At 38.6% G+C, this 15,574-nt stretch overlaps 2 protein-coding genes across 3 annotated transcripts in view; both read left to right on the top strand.

Moving 5' to 3' along the window:
• LOC129776648 (nuclear receptor subfamily 2 group F member 1-B) overlaps nucleotides 1–9,493 on the top strand; it is a 129,681-nt gene extending 120,188 nt beyond the window's left edge. For both annotated transcript variants that reach the window (XM_055782410.1, XM_055782409.1), the window contains exons 4-5: nucleotides 9,125–9,282; nucleotides 9,356–9,493. In XM_055782410.1, coding sequence (XP_055638385.1) covers nucleotides 9,125–9,282; nucleotides 9,356–9,472 — 275 coding nt within the window. In that variant the 3' untranslated portion in view covers nucleotides 9,473–9,493. The remainder of the gene's footprint in view (nucleotides 1–9,124; nucleotides 9,283–9,355) is intronic.
• Nucleotides 9,494–9,520: 27 nt separating this feature from the next.
• LOC129774075 (protein kinase 4-like) lies at nucleotides 9,521–10,198 on the top strand. Its single transcript, XM_055777773.1, has 2 exons — nucleotides 9,521–9,541; nucleotides 9,620–10,198. Exons 1-2 carry the CDS (start codon nucleotides 9,521–9,523, stop codon nucleotides 10,196–10,198), a joined length of 600 nt encoding a protein of 199 aa, XP_055633748.1.
• Nucleotides 10,199–15,574: the final 5,376 nt, after the last annotated feature.

Genomic DNA, 15,574 nt, shown 5'->3' with positions numbered 1-15,574 from the left:
TTAAACTCCCCTTCGCATTTTGGTGAGCCACTTAAGTCTATCGCGGGGGAATTTTTTGTTGGAGAAAGTTACAAATCTCTTGAAGAAAACTCTTAAGCCACTTGACTCCGAATGGGTTAACCAATAAAGTAGTAGCGATAACATCTGTTACGAGCGCTTGCATTCTGACAGTTGTCGACAGTCGACATATGTCTTTTTCTCGAGTTTGGGTAATTCGGGAAATATACTTCGTCACCTGTTGTGTTGAACAGCTAATTGCCTGTTACTATTAATTATGGGGAAGTTACTATTAATATATAGTCCAGATGAGGAAGGGAAGTGATGTTTCGATTGTTTGTTGAGAGATTGGTCATTGCGAAATTTGAACAATGTCACGTATGTCACCATAGCATTCATTCACAAAGCAGCTAGTGTTACATAATCGTACGCTTCAATAATTGAACAGAATATATCATGGGTATATACGGGCTCCTAAATGATGTCAAGCAATAATCGGGGTGATAAAATTCAATTAAATTGTTTCCAATTTGCTGCTGTTGCTGCTTCATGTTCGCATCTCGTCGTGAGACTTCGCTCTACGCGATAGAACTAGAAGAGTTCAAATTAACTTTAATCGTCAGCTTCGTCTTCCCATTTAATCAAGACTACAAGCAACCATTACCCCTGTGCCATTGCCATGGCTTCTTTAGGTCTCGAACACTGCAAAACAAACATTCTTCGTTTCATTCAGATCAATTAAGTAAAATTGTCTCTGATTATGAACACCCATATGTAGGTCGGAACACATTCGACGAGTGAACGAGGGAAACTCGTTGTATTGCACGATCAGTGGAGACCAATCTTGATCGGCTTTCTACGGTCGCGGCTCAGAGCGAGTATTTGCCGTGCAATTTACTAAATCTTCAATTAATTCATACTAAACAGATGCATTGGTATGAAATTATATTGAACGCTCGACTGCTATCTTCACCCATAATGCGAAACCCGAACGAGTTTAGAAATTGCGCAAATTTATCGAGAGCGACTTTTGCTTTCTAAAATTATTCGAGATTCAAACCCAATCGACATATGCAGAAGTGTCAACATTGCCTTGACGCAAAACAAACGTCAAAATAATGTATCCGTATTCATAAAGCTATTTACTCTCTATCATATTAACGTGGACAACTGTGTATAAATTCTTTATCAAACATTCAGGGAAACAGACATTGGAAGATGATGTAGGAAAAAATGAAAGATTTCTAACGCTTATAACTCGAGCATTTCTTAATAAATCGCAAAGATGTTCACATCAATTGATAGAAAATATTCCTACGTATCTATCACAATGAATAACATTTTGTTTTCTTGAAATAAACAGTTAAATAATTGTCATGTTCTGGTAGTTCTGGTAAGTCCAATTTGTGCTCCTCAAATGGTTCCGACCAAAAGGAGTCCTACCTCTCTTTGGTTATGTCCCCCGACATTCCCCACCCGTCTTTTTTAGATAACTCGCGAAGGACTTAGCGAAACGAGGACTACTATGCTCAATATCGACGCATTTAACCATAATTCGGGGTTGATATGTGTTTGAAACTATAACCTTTTGCTGTAAACTCCATGTTTAATCAGCCACAAAGGTCGAGCATTTTTTTTTTAAACTTCGTTCCAGTTGTATGCAAGAGTTTGTTTCGGATTGCTAAACTTTGATTCAGATCTTGAAATAATCCGAGAACCGTCAATGACACTTATTTCTTGTACTCGCGCCGCGCCAATGCTGATGGAAACTGTTTAGATTATGAATTTTCCCTGAGCATATTTTGTAATCTACGAATGGGATCAAGTTTTTTCTGGATCTAGCATTCAACTACACAATCACAATCGATATACTATCCGCGTATGCCACTATGCCATTGGATAATTACATGTTGTTGGGAGTTTTTTTAAGGATCACTTTGTCCTTTCGAACGGAAAGTTACAAGTTGGGTTCAACGTTTTCGAATTCTTTTCTAGTTGAAGCAAATGGTTTTTCATTTGACGTGACGAGTGAATACAAATTTGGCTCTTTATTCAACCTGACTTCACTTCATCACTACTACTCCACCCCGTCATGTAACTCGTTGCCCGCATACATAATCTTATGGTAGCGTTCATATAAAGTGGAATGAACACTTGATTTTTGATGCAAAAAAAAAGCGATTACACCTTTAATGGATGGCTCCATTGTTTACCCACCGCGAACTCAGAGAGAATCGAATTCAGTCTGGGAGGGGAGAGAAATATGCCGTGAAGTTCCTTTGACAGTGAATAGTTAAACGAACACGAATCGTCGTTGAGCAAATAGCGACAATAGGGCCCAAATGACTTTTGATTTATGTTGACAGAGAAACTGCCGGAAGGAGCAAAAATTCATTTCCAACTGAATGTGAAGGCCGATGTCTTCATAGTCCCCTGACTATCCTTAGATGAATATGACTTTGCCGAGCCCTGGTTATAAGTGAGATTTCCGTTGATGAGCACATGGGATTTCGATATTCGTATTTTTTTAGAGGAGGACTATGAATCCGGGAGCAAATGATAAGTTCCACATCACAAACGAAAGGAAGTTAATGGCGATAAGTATGCCTGCTTTATATTTGGAATTAAACTTGACAACTCTAATTTTTATGGCATTAACCGCATCGGAAATGTTTCTCTTAATGTTTGAGCATTTTTGGCATTCAAAATATTGTTTTATTCGTTTGAATAGTCGCTCCAATATCAGTGAAGAAGTATACCTGAATCCATCGGTTGATCCTGCAGTTGAATGTTTTTGGCATATACACTGCGTTTGACAACTGTAGAACCACTCGTTTTATTCTGAGTTTCCAGAGATAGGTAAGAAGTCGGTTGAATTGAAGTATATCGTGTAGGATATAATAACTATCTTCAACAATAATTTTCAAATGGTCTGTCTTTTCAACGAAGATAGTTATTATATTCTACACTATTTACTTCAATTCAACCGACTTCTTACCTATCTCTGGAGACTCAGAAAAAAATAAATAGTTCTTTAGTTGTGAAACGCATGTATTACCTCTAAGAGTTGCATTCGAAACGTCGATAAATCACATCAGAAGTATTCCGAAAAACTCTACTGATAGACGTCGCTCCCTGAAGATTTTCTGGAGGCGCTGGATTATATTACCAAATATGTTTCTTTAGTTGTTATCTCATGCATAATGTGATGATCGGTATACGATTCAGCCGTTATTGTACGATTACAAAGGAAATTTTGTTTTATTGTACAGTTTTGCTGTTGTACACCGCTTTGAAGTAACCGAAAAAATGTTTTTAATTTAATGAGGATAACTTATGCTACAACCCCGAAGTCGGATGAAATGGTGTTTTTAATTTTACTGAAGCGGTTCTCATCCCTTCATACCATAGAAACTCTTGAAAAATTATCATACAGATTCTTGGAAAGTAGCTCACCAAATCATTTCCCATATTTCTTTGATGCACACTTACACTTTGTCGTCGAGTTCCTAAAGTGCATCCACCTTGTCCAAAATAAACCACTTCTCTAATTACATTTCTATTCGCCAGCCTGTGTTGTTGCCGAGTTACGTATTTTGAGCTGTTATTATTTTGTTATTTTTGTACGAGTGAAACAAATCTCAAATTTCCAATCGGTCCGTGGCAGTTCAACACCCGCGGGACATTTTTTGATTACACGCAGTATAATTATTTATCGATAGAAATAACGAGGAAACTCCAAGCGCTTCCCTCAGAAATATGTTGGGGTAGAATTAATTTGTAGGATTCAGTTTGTGTATAAGGACGAGGAGACTCAGTGCCATTCTCTAATACATACCGTTTTAATATTAGTTTTATGGATATGGTTTAACTTACAACCAAAACTTCAAAACTGAAATACACAAATTGGGTTATTTAAAAAAATTGTTTGACAAATGAGAGTTCTCCATTATTTTTTGGCATTCGAGCGTACCTCAATAGAACACCTACAATAGTTCCGTTTTTGTGAAATAATTGGGGCGATATTCACTCAATCAACGGTTTGACAAGTCAATTATCATTTCTAAACTCATAAAATTGAGTTCGCTGTTGCGCAATATATTCTTTGTTAATTGAATTTGTAATTTTTAATTTGAATGAAAATAAAAATCAGGAAGAAATCAAGATGGCTCATATTGGGTTGTCCGGAAAGTTAGTGCCGATTTTTGGGAAAACAAAAGCATAATTTTTATAGGCTTACATATATTCAATTTTACTCTGCATTCTACAATCTTATTGTTTTATTCTATAATCTCTTGCCATCTTCGCCATCTTTCAGGCAGCTTAAATGTTCTATCCTCCCAGAACATGTTTGAACATGGTCATAAAGTTGAAGCTTTTGCTGTCGAAAAAAATGGTCAAAATCACCAAATGAGGAAGCAGTGAATGAAACGATGATTTTTTTTATGTTGATGTTATTTGATTTGATTATAAATAGATTTACTATAATTTCATGTGAATGTGAATTTTATGAGCAAATGTCATATAAAATATTATCATATTGACTATGAATTGAAAAAGTAAGTAATATTGCACTCTGAAACGACTTTGCGGCTACTTGTACATACGTATCATACAAAGCAATGTTATTCCTCAAAGTAAATCTCGTTATTATTTCTTAAAATAACCAGATATTTTGGTTTCATAAAAATATCTAGCACTGTTTTAAAAACCTTGAAACATTTGTGCTACAATAATCCGGGATTTTCACTCTGGAAAAGCTTATTCAGTCGATTCGCAACGATCATACATATTGATAAAAAAGTTATGTGAGATACGGAAAGCTATGTAACGTAAACCGGGGGCAAATTGATCACGATTTTCAGAAAAATGTGAATATTTTCGAATTTGAGACCATGAAACGCTATTATTTTTTTTTTGTAGAAAATTTTTCTTAAACTTTCCTTAAATTTTTATATCATTTCACAACATAGGATTGGGGAGAAATTGATCAATCTATTTTTTCATCATTTTCTTGTGTAACACGCACGAAAAATTGTAGAAAATCACTGATTCCTTTACTTACGGTCATTTGAGTAATAATTCAGGGATATGAGGATACACAATCTGATTTAAGCCACCTAAAGGTGTATTCGCGCCTTTCTCATATCTCGATCTAAAGTCTGATCTTCAGGACATCCGGAGACCATTCGGGGCTCTCCTAATGTGGTCAAACATCCTTGAAATGGTTACCAATAATCTATCGAACCATGAAATTCGATATATCGCATGACGGGATTTGGCTCTGGTCATAGTATGGTCACCTAATCAGGAACATATCCAGGTTACGTCAATGAGGTCATATAAGATTTTTTTTGGGTTTAATGCTGTTAACTTCAGTTAGCTATATGGGGTTATAACATAAATAATTGAGTGAATTTTCATACACATTCGAAAGATTATGATACAAAATATGATTGGTCGTTTGAAACGCTCTGAAATTTGTACTTGTTCCCATCTGAATAATATACGAATTTTTGGTTAGTAACTTCTACCCACCATTTCACCCAATTGCCATAACTGAGCTGTTCTCGCAGCCAACGATTTCATTTCTGTTCAAACTCTAGGATATTTTGGTAGAGTAAAGTGTGATCAGGAAAACAGAAATGGAATTTGGAACAAATTGAAAAGCGATACAAAAAGACGGGTGGGTAATGTCGGGGACATAACCGGAGTGACATAGGACTATACAAAGGGGACAGCTTTTGTTAAATATATATTTTGAAATATATTGTTTTATTTTCTTCTCCTACGTGAATACCTACATATATACCTGAAAAATGGATTAGTTTACTGTTTACTCTTTATGAATATGTTGATGGTTCTGAAAAGAACCTTTTGTGTTGTGTTTTTGTTATCACTCGATATTCCCATCTTGTTCGGTTAAACCTTCCTGTTCAGCTATTGCGTTTGCCACTCGCCACAGCTTTCACAGTTGGAAAATTTCTTCCCATCCAGCTTGTGACATGTTGTTCAGTAAATTACATTTGATGCAACGTGCCGGAGAAACACTTTGCCACTCACTAAAACTAATTGTTGCCTTGATGAGCGCCGAACCGAAGCTGCTCTGTTCTTGATGCGGGTTTTCTGATTGTCGTGAGCAGCTTTGCAAGCCAACTCGAGCACTCCGACGGCCGAAACTCTATAATCGCTGTTAGGTATACTGGTGCTCCGGCACCAATCCGTTCGGCATAGTTACCCTTGCGGAGCAATCAGTGAATGCGACCAACAGGGAACTGGAGATCTGCAAGGTTCGAGTGAGACTTTGCCTTTCCCTTAACTTGTCCTCCTTTGTTACGTCCACGATGTCGATGCCGTACAACCACACGGGTTTACGGTTTGAAAGAAAATAAGATATTTTTTTGGGGTCCGCGTGTTTTATACTCTAGCGGTACACACTCACAGGATAGAGACAAATCGGCAGACTCAGCCAGAGGGGCGAGTCCAACGAGACGAAGAATGAGCGTTAAATTTACGATTTGTTCGCTCGTTGGATTCACATGCAGGCTAAAAAGGGTCCTTTTCAGGATCACAAAATTATCTTCAATCTAAAGAGTTTATTGTTTTGTTATCACTCGATATCCCCATCTTGTTCGGCTAAACCTTCCTGTTTAGCGATTTGTTGCCACTCGCCACAGCTTTCACAGTTGGAAAATTTCTTCCCATCCAGCTTTGTGACATGTTGTACAGTAAATTATATTTAATGCGACGTGCCGAAGCACCACTCAGTGTCGCATTGGAGGTGATTTTAACCTGTAATTGAACATTTGCGATGACAGTGGTACAGTGTCGACTTTCAATGTGGGGTCATAATTTGGATCTCTATGTTTACAAAAATGTCCAACTAAATAAGTCGCATTACATGTCCGTCCAATTAGCTAAATGTCGAACTAATTGTAAACAACTGTACTTTCAATCTGGAAACAATTTAAGAATTGGTGAAAATTGAATAATCAGGAAAGTCCCCAACTATCAATAAGCTCAGAACAACTTTCAAATTCACATACTCATCAGATCCTGGCAAACAAATTATGAAAAAATCAATTTGTGTTTTATTATTATTTTGGATAATGTTTTAGGAAGCATTGAACTGTATTTCCTAAACTCTTTTTTGGAAGGTTTAATGGCCCTGAAAAGCGCCTTGTTTTATGGAATGGTTCCAATTTAGAAAACTTAGTACTCGTGGTTTTGAAAAAAACCATTTCGAACGCCCTCGATGCCGCCTTGTTCTGGATTGGCCTCCAAAGCAGTTTGTATAAAGAACAAACTTTTTTTTTCTGCTACCTGATGCCGTTTTGCGATTGCGTTTGCCACTCGCCACTCGCTGCAACTGCCTGTTGTCTTGATGTCCACCGAACCGAATGTGTTCTGTTCCGAATGCGGGTTTTCTTATCGTCGCGAGCAGCTTTGCCAGCTAACTCAATCACTTCGGCGGCCGAAACTATATAACGCCGGCTAGGTGGACTGGTGCACTGGTACTAACGCGCTCGGCCTAGCTACCCTTGCGGGGAACTCCAGATCAACACGGTTCGAGCGGGATTTTTCCTTTCCCTTCACTTTTCCTCCTTTTTTGGTTTGTTGATGTGTTGTGATGCGAACCGATGTGGTGTACGGTTTGAATGAGAATGATCGTTACGGAAGGAAGGAAGGTATTGTATTATAGAGACTTTAAACTTTTGCAGTTCATTCGTCTCTAGCCTTGAGAAAGGCCCTTTGAAAACTCTACTCTACTCTATTACTCTACTCCAGCGCTACCACTCAATCCCTTGCCGTCCAGCTCGTCCAGCAACGATGTTGTCCAGTCGGTGTCCACACAAAGAATGATCGTTACGGCAGCGAAGCGGGGATTTTTAAGCTGACTGGCTGGCTCGAGAATTACGCATGTGTGAGACTGCGACCAATGTTTCGTTCACTTTTTTCTTTTTCCTTTCCAATCGTGCTTCATTCTATTTCGCTGCTGCTCTGGTTGCCCGTTTTGGTCGGTACGATTTGAGGAGCACAAAATGGACCAATCAAAAATGGGCACATAGGGCATTTTAACAATGCTTGATATTTCACAATTATTCAATTATTTATTCCATGAAAAATGAAATGATATTCTTTATGATAGATGCGTAGATATATTTCCTATCAATTGATGCAAAAACCTTTGCGATCTATTGAGAAATGCTCGAGTTATAAGCGTTCCAAATCTTGCATTTTTTCCTACTTGTTCAGTGCCTAGATTTCCATTTCACACCCTATATCTTCCGGTTAGACGTAGTCCTACGTCAATAAAACGAAATTGATGTTATAGGCCCCGAAAGCGAGACATTGCATCGAAAGAAAGATGAGTCCCTGAGTCGAGAGTTGTCTAGTGTAATTTTGCTAGCTTTTCGGAAGTCATCTCAACATTCAATGCAGAATGGTCGCTAAGAATTTGATAATAAAACATATTTTGGCGTACTCTTAGTCAAAACTGGAATTGAACGCGTCCTCTGAAATTGGTGCAATATGAATGAAAATTATTACTTGGTGTTATTCAAATACTTTGAACACGTATTTCTCACCATAACTTTAGTATTTTTTTCTTAATTATCCTCCTATTTCCGTTAAAACTCGTTCGGGTCACAAAATGCAATATCGTGCTAATTCGAACCCGATCGAGTTCCGGAATAAGGGTTGGTTAACATGTTTCCGTAGTATCGTTTGTATTTTTTTTGGTTTTATGTTCGCTTTAGTCAGTATGAGGAATAGTTTACAACAATTTTGTTTTTTTTTTGTTTCCTAAATATTACCTACTAAACTTATTTTCTTTTTATTTGCAGCATTCACTTGCACCTTCAAGCTCTTCATTTCATTTCACATACTTTTATGTTTTTTTCTAACACACTTACGCAATTTAAGTTTTACAGCCAACGAACACAAGATCCCACATGCACTACTAACCTAAACCAGCATTTTCAGAGACAAAAAGGTGGTTATAACAATATTATCTCTTCAAATCCTTTTAACCTCCGAACTTCCCAACGCTTCGCCAAAAAACAGAGCCATGATTTCAGCAATGCCTGAGAAAAACTAACGTTTGTATCTTTTTCTATCATTCCAGATGCATGCGGACTGTCGGACGTAGCTCACATCGAATCGCTTCAGGAAAAATCTCAATGCGCCCTGGAAGAATACTGCAGGTCTCAGTATCCCAACCAGCCGACGAGATTTGGCAAGCTACTGCTTAGGTTACCCTCATTGCGAACAGTCTCTTCACAGGTAAGTCCCACCGACCACCAACTCAGAACAATTCGAGCAAAGTCTAACCCCACGCTTTCCGTGTTCCCCACAGGTGATAGAACAGCTCTTCTTCGTCCGACTGGTGGGAAAAACACCCATCGAAACGTTAATACGCGACATGCTGCTCTCGGGTAGTAGTTTCTCTTGGCCCTATCTACCTTCGATGTGACACACGGCCGTGTGGCGTCAACTTACAACGACATGATCTTCACTGATGATGGGCGGCACGACGTCCACGGTAGTGGCCGCGGCAGCTCTCCAGCAGCAGCAACAGCAGCAGCAACAACAGCAGCAACAACAACAGCAACATCAACAGCAGCAACATCATCAACTATCGCAGCAGCTGTCACAATCGCAGGCGCAGGTCGCTGCTTCCTCTTCCGCGCTGGGAACGCTCTCACCGTCATCCACATCCTACTACAGCAGCTGCTGCTCGGATGTTGCCGCCGCCGCCTTGTCTTCGCTGATGGCAACCACAAACCAGTTTACACAATTTCAAAGCTCGCTCAACTTTACCAACAATAACAACAACATCAGCCACAACAGCAATAGCAACTGCAGCAGCAGCACAAACAACAATGTAAATAGCTTAGATCATCTGTCAACACTGGAGAGTTCGTCCAATCAGGCGACATCGCAGCATGCGGCACAGGACGACTCGGAAGCAGAGCAACGACAACAGCAACAACAACAACAACATCAACAGCAGGGAGGACTTCCAGCTATCTTGATGGGTGCTAATATTCTAGAGAATAGTAACATTACAAACATTAATCTAATTGATAACGATAGGAATAATGACTCTGACAGCAATCACGGCAGTCATCGGCGCCATCGACACCACCAGCAGGAAGTCGAAACGAACGTATCGGTTGTCGATGACGAAATCACCTGAACCAGTGCTAGGTTCTGTTCTGTTTTTATCATTTACTCACCATACTTGAGGTCGGCCATTTTCAAAATTATCGCGCTCTATTGATTAAATCCCAATGCTCAATTTAAGTTAGCGGAGCACATTCGTGGTGCCATCGTACCCTCATTTAGTTAAATATAATCAAACCAAGAAAACGAAGTGCAAATAAACGAAACCGATGGATTTCTCCCAGAGTGAATCCATTTTCATTGTGTGTGTATATTGGTGCGAAACGCAATCGGAACGTACTTCACGAACGCACGTTTTAAAAACTTGTTATTTTTAGTTGAATACTTATTTATTTCTAAATGTACAAGACGAGGAATTCACTCTCTGTGGCTCTAACAGCAGCTGTTAGTAATATACTTAAACATGTTAGTCGTTTCTTTAACATCGCTTCTACTCAACAGCAGTGAAAACATACACAACTAAAGAAGAAGAAAAAACACACACAATCGCAATCTTATGGCCGTCCATAGACTCGACTTTTTGTAAATAGAAAGAACAAAAAAAAACACTCACATACACACGAGACGACTCCCAGAATCCAGTCCGCTTCCAAAACGAAACCAAATTCCCATTCTAGTTCGAGAACAGAACAGACAAAAAAAAACGTTGTAAATTCAAACAAACAAAAACTTTGTACTCAAAAAGAAAAAAAACTAATCTGAATGAATCCGTGAATTTGAATGTGTAAAAAATCTATATGAATATGAATGCGTTCGTTCAAGCCAGTACAGTTGTAGTAGCGTCAAATAGTTAAAGCAAATGAAGCAGTTTACACGGGAGAGAGGGAACCACGCCGGTGTCGTTGGAAATCGAAATAGAACACTTTCTCGCGAAGAAATAAAAACAAAAACAATGTAAATTTGAAGTAATAAGATCATGAAATAAAACGAATCGTTCTGTTCCTTAGTTTAGACAAAATTGATTGTTTGTTTGCAATATATTATATGAAATTCGACGTACTTTCGTTCTCCGAATATAGGCAGCCTAGTTAATTCAGGAAGTGACAAACACTGTGGATGTTTCACATTGCGTATGGGAAGGACAAACAGTAAAACAGAGTAGTTGGAAGTTATCCACATAAAGCTAATGCTAAATGACAGAACAATATTGATGAGCAGAAATAAAACAATATTTAATTGAACATAGGCTAGTTATTAGCTTATAAGCAATGTAATAATCTATTAATATAAAACAAAAATCATATTATGGATATAAAAATGTGTATATAAACTTAAATTATGGAAAAAAAACACTTTTCGAGAAGTTCATTATTTAGATGAAAGAAAATGAAATTCATGATGACGTTCATCTTAAACAAGATGAAACCAATTTGCGGCCATCTTAAAGCCTATTGTAATTTGTTTGTAAACATGTTGCGATGCGCTTGTGCATGGCTTGTGAATATTATTATATGCGAGGTCTGTTCAAAAAATATCGCGACTTTCGAATTTACGCGGGTTACGTATATTCGATTCTAGATTTTTTTTTTTGTGACATAATGTTGGTACTCATGTCTCTCACTTATGCTGACAAGTATGGCTATTTTAAATGTTCAGTTGATTTTTGACAACTGCTTTTCAATATATTCGTTTATTATTGATCAATAACATTGAACGTCGGCTATGGCTATAGAAATGCCTAATGGAATGGGATAGAATGGACCACTCCATCTTCAAGAGCTGTTCTAAAAGTATCACGATTTTTGTTAGTAGGCTGCGTTGGCCAAAACGGGACAGTTACAACACTAATGTTACAATGTTTTCTTAGGTTAAATATTATTTTTGCGGTACATGTTTCTTTTTAGCTGTTTTTTATTCATTGTTGTGTCAATTATTTCGCAGGGTTTAGTTTTGTTGTGTTGGTAGAAAATGTAAACTGTAAACTGTGTTCGAGAACAGTTAAGGTTTCTGACCTTGGCTACAGTGAGAATATCACCGAAAATAGACTCCACATGACAAAAGCATTACGGAGCCGCGAGAGACTAAAGGTCCAACGTTCCGGTGTGTTCAAACACACATACACAACGCTAACGTCAACAACACCCCCTAAGCTAAGTAGTGTATATATTTGTATTTTTGTTTTTTTTTTCTTAAACTAGGTGTTTGCGCTAATGGTTCATATGCCCGAACTCCCGAACTCACTGCTTAGGGTGCTCATACACTATTTGGCCGGAGTCAAGTGCTTGACTCTTTTTGGCAGATCAAAATTTGATCAACGTGTACTGATCAAATATATTCGACACTGTTACCGACCAATGACGCAACAGGGAGGGCAGTTCAATTTTTGTTCAATTAAATGTAGTAATCGTTCAAAACTAGTCTTTAAGTAAATCGTTTGTTTTGTTTATTGTTGGCTGGTTCATTAATAAGATTGTCGTTAAATGTAATTTTTTTGTATGAATTGTTAATTGTAATAACTAACATTAGTTTAAGTGTATATTGTACTAACTCAACTTTGTAATTTGCCACGATCGAAAGCCCCCTTGAGTAACATCGGCGGGCAAGCTGATGGTGTTCCGGAAGTAGGAGAGAGAGAGGAAGGAATGAGATAGAGGAATATTTGGGAGAGGAAAGATTGAGAGAGGAGAGTAGACGGAAAAAGGAAGAAGGATTAAGGTTTCGTGGAGGGAAATGAAAAAGGCCTCGGGCACTTTAGCTGGAGTTTGGAAGCGACCAACACCTATTTAAAGATAGTGAAAAATTATAGAAAAGTGAGTGTTATACTCCTGGGCGTGTGATTAAGAAAACAGGGATGTTCCGGTTCACGCCACGTTGTTTCCAAGCGTGCCCCCGGATTACGTACCTCCAGCCGCCCGTGCGCAATTTGAGTACAACAGATATAACAAGTTCGGCCACGGATCCGATAATTCGCTAGCGAATCAACCCGTAATCGAAACCACGAAGAAGGTACGTGCTACAGACCCTCCTCTCTCTCCGTTACACAAACCACGTGTCATCGAGGGGCCCCAACGGTCGACGTACGGCGCCGCAACGAATAAACTATTAAAATAAAAATTTGTAAATCGTAAACCAATTACCAGTTCTTTTACATAGCTTTCATTTCGAACCAGCCCTATTGGTCTTCTCTCTTGGTTGTGACAGTGTCGTCCGCGGTACAGGGAGTCCCCCGTAGTTCGGAAGCCGACCCTGAGATAAATTAGATAGAGGTGAGCTAAGCTGGGCGGTTATGGAGTAATCCATAACTTTCAATTGGCGATCCTCGAAAAATTCTGTTAGAATATTTTCACCGGACCTACGGGAGACTCGAGACTTAAATTGTCATTCGACTCGACATACATAAGTACGATAACTATTCTTGAAGTTTAACTTTGATCAACGGATTCTGTTAGAATTTTTGCTTCGAAAAACCGATCGCGTGAGAATTGTCTGTTGAAAACGCCGTGAAAATAAATTACTAGCGATTGCTATACGTAACCTACTGTTAACGATTACTTTGTGCTTGAGATTGGATTGTCAGTGTTTCTCACCACTACATTTGTGAAATACACCAGCGATTAATTGCAGTTAGAACTCAATAGTAGAAAATACGATGGAGTCAGAAAACAGATTTACTGTAGATAATGTGCAGGATTTCTATTTGAAAATGAGAGTAGATTTTTTGGATGGTGATGAGTTGGATCATGAACTTGGTATGCGTAATATTATTCTTTCAGGAGATACGTCGATGACTAGACGAAGACGAATAATTCGAGATGCTTTCAGACAGGAAAGAGAGCAGGGAATAGTGACGAAAATGTTGATAAACGATGCGGTAAAAGAATTGGATATTTGTCAGCTGAAGATTTCGGATGCTGAATTCGCTTTGTCGGGTAATCAGAAAGCCCCGAAAATTTTATCGGTATTGTTACATTTGGCGAACAGATTGAGGGTGTTAAGTGATAATGCGAGTGACGTTGTGAAACAAAACGCTGAACGATTGTTGTTGAAAGTGATTGGGTATCTAAATAGATATTTCGGAAGTGATGACACTAATACAACTGTTATTGAAGTATCGCAGGAAAGAAATTCCGAAGAAGGTGTCCGTGGAAATGTTGAATCAAATGATGATGAGAATGTTGAAGTGATGGGTGTGTGTAGTGTACCGGATCCGACAGATGGAAATAGGGAACCGCTAAAGGAACTCCAGTGTAATACAGCAGAATTAGATATGATTGATTGCCTACGACGACTAGGTGTGTTAGACAAGTCGCCTGAGCAAACCGATATGAACAATATTCGAGACGCTTTATTGGCATTAGAGAGCGAACTCAACCAATCTAGAAAATATAGCAACAATTCTTGCTTACGAACGGTTCAAAGTAGTGTGGTAACATCGTCACACTGTCTTTCGAATACGGTTTACACTAACACCAATCCATCCACTTCAATTAGCATGTACACCGGGACAATTCCTAAAGTTTCGTTTTCTTCCATAGTTAACACGATTACCGTGTCTCAATATTCTCGACCGATAGTGTCTACTTCCATTCATCCGACAACTTCCGGACATTTAGATGGTTTTCATTTGAATTTTCCTTCAAAAAACATATCCACCCCTACTATTCACCACGTTCATCAAACCAACGAATTACCCTACTCCAGAATGAACATCCACAGTTCATTCGTGAACAAATGTTATGAACCATCTCGATGCGAACAAACGAGAGGGAATGAAAATTATCCTTATTCTGCGCGTAGCTCAATTCAATCATATGTACCAAATAATGCGTTACCTGTGAACAGTTTCATTTGGCAACCTACTAACCTTCAGGCCAACCCTTCCAGATTTTCGGTGAATTCCTCAACAGATAATGCGCGTGCTACCACGCTTCATCGAACATTACCAGTTTCTCAATGGAATATAGAGAAATATTCTGGAACGGATCAGGGGTTGAAACTCAATGAATGTTTATCCCTTGTACAACAGTTAGCTCTCTCCGAACGGGTTTCCGATGAGGAACTTTTTGATTCAGCGTTTCATCTGTTCACCGGACCAGCTGCTAGTTGGTATTTATCTATGCGATCCGGTGGTAGATTGCTCAACTGGAATCATTTGATGTACGAGTTACGGAAGTCCTTTGTACATCCGGAACTTGACACGTTGGTACGTTCTCGAATATATCAGAGACGCCAGCAAAGAAGTGAGTCTTTCCAAGAATATTATTTCGATATGGAAAAAAATGTTTCGATCCATGATAGTCTCAATGGATGAGCGAGAAAAACTTGATATATTAAAAAGGAATTTACGTATAGACTACAAAAAGGCTCTGTTATGGCAGCCGATTTATGATATCCCTCAGCTTATTGAAGCAGGTCATATTATTGATGCGTCAAATTTTTCATTGTATCA

The sequence above is a fragment of the Toxorhynchites rutilus genome, chromosome 3 (assembly GCF_029784135.1).
Source record: "Toxorhynchites rutilus septentrionalis strain SRP chromosome 3, ASM2978413v1, whole genome shotgun sequence".
NCBI classification, from domain to species: domain Eukaryota; kingdom Metazoa; phylum Arthropoda; class Insecta; order Diptera; family Culicidae; genus Toxorhynchites; species Toxorhynchites rutilus.
This window is presented reverse-complemented; position numbering and strand designations above follow the sequence as displayed.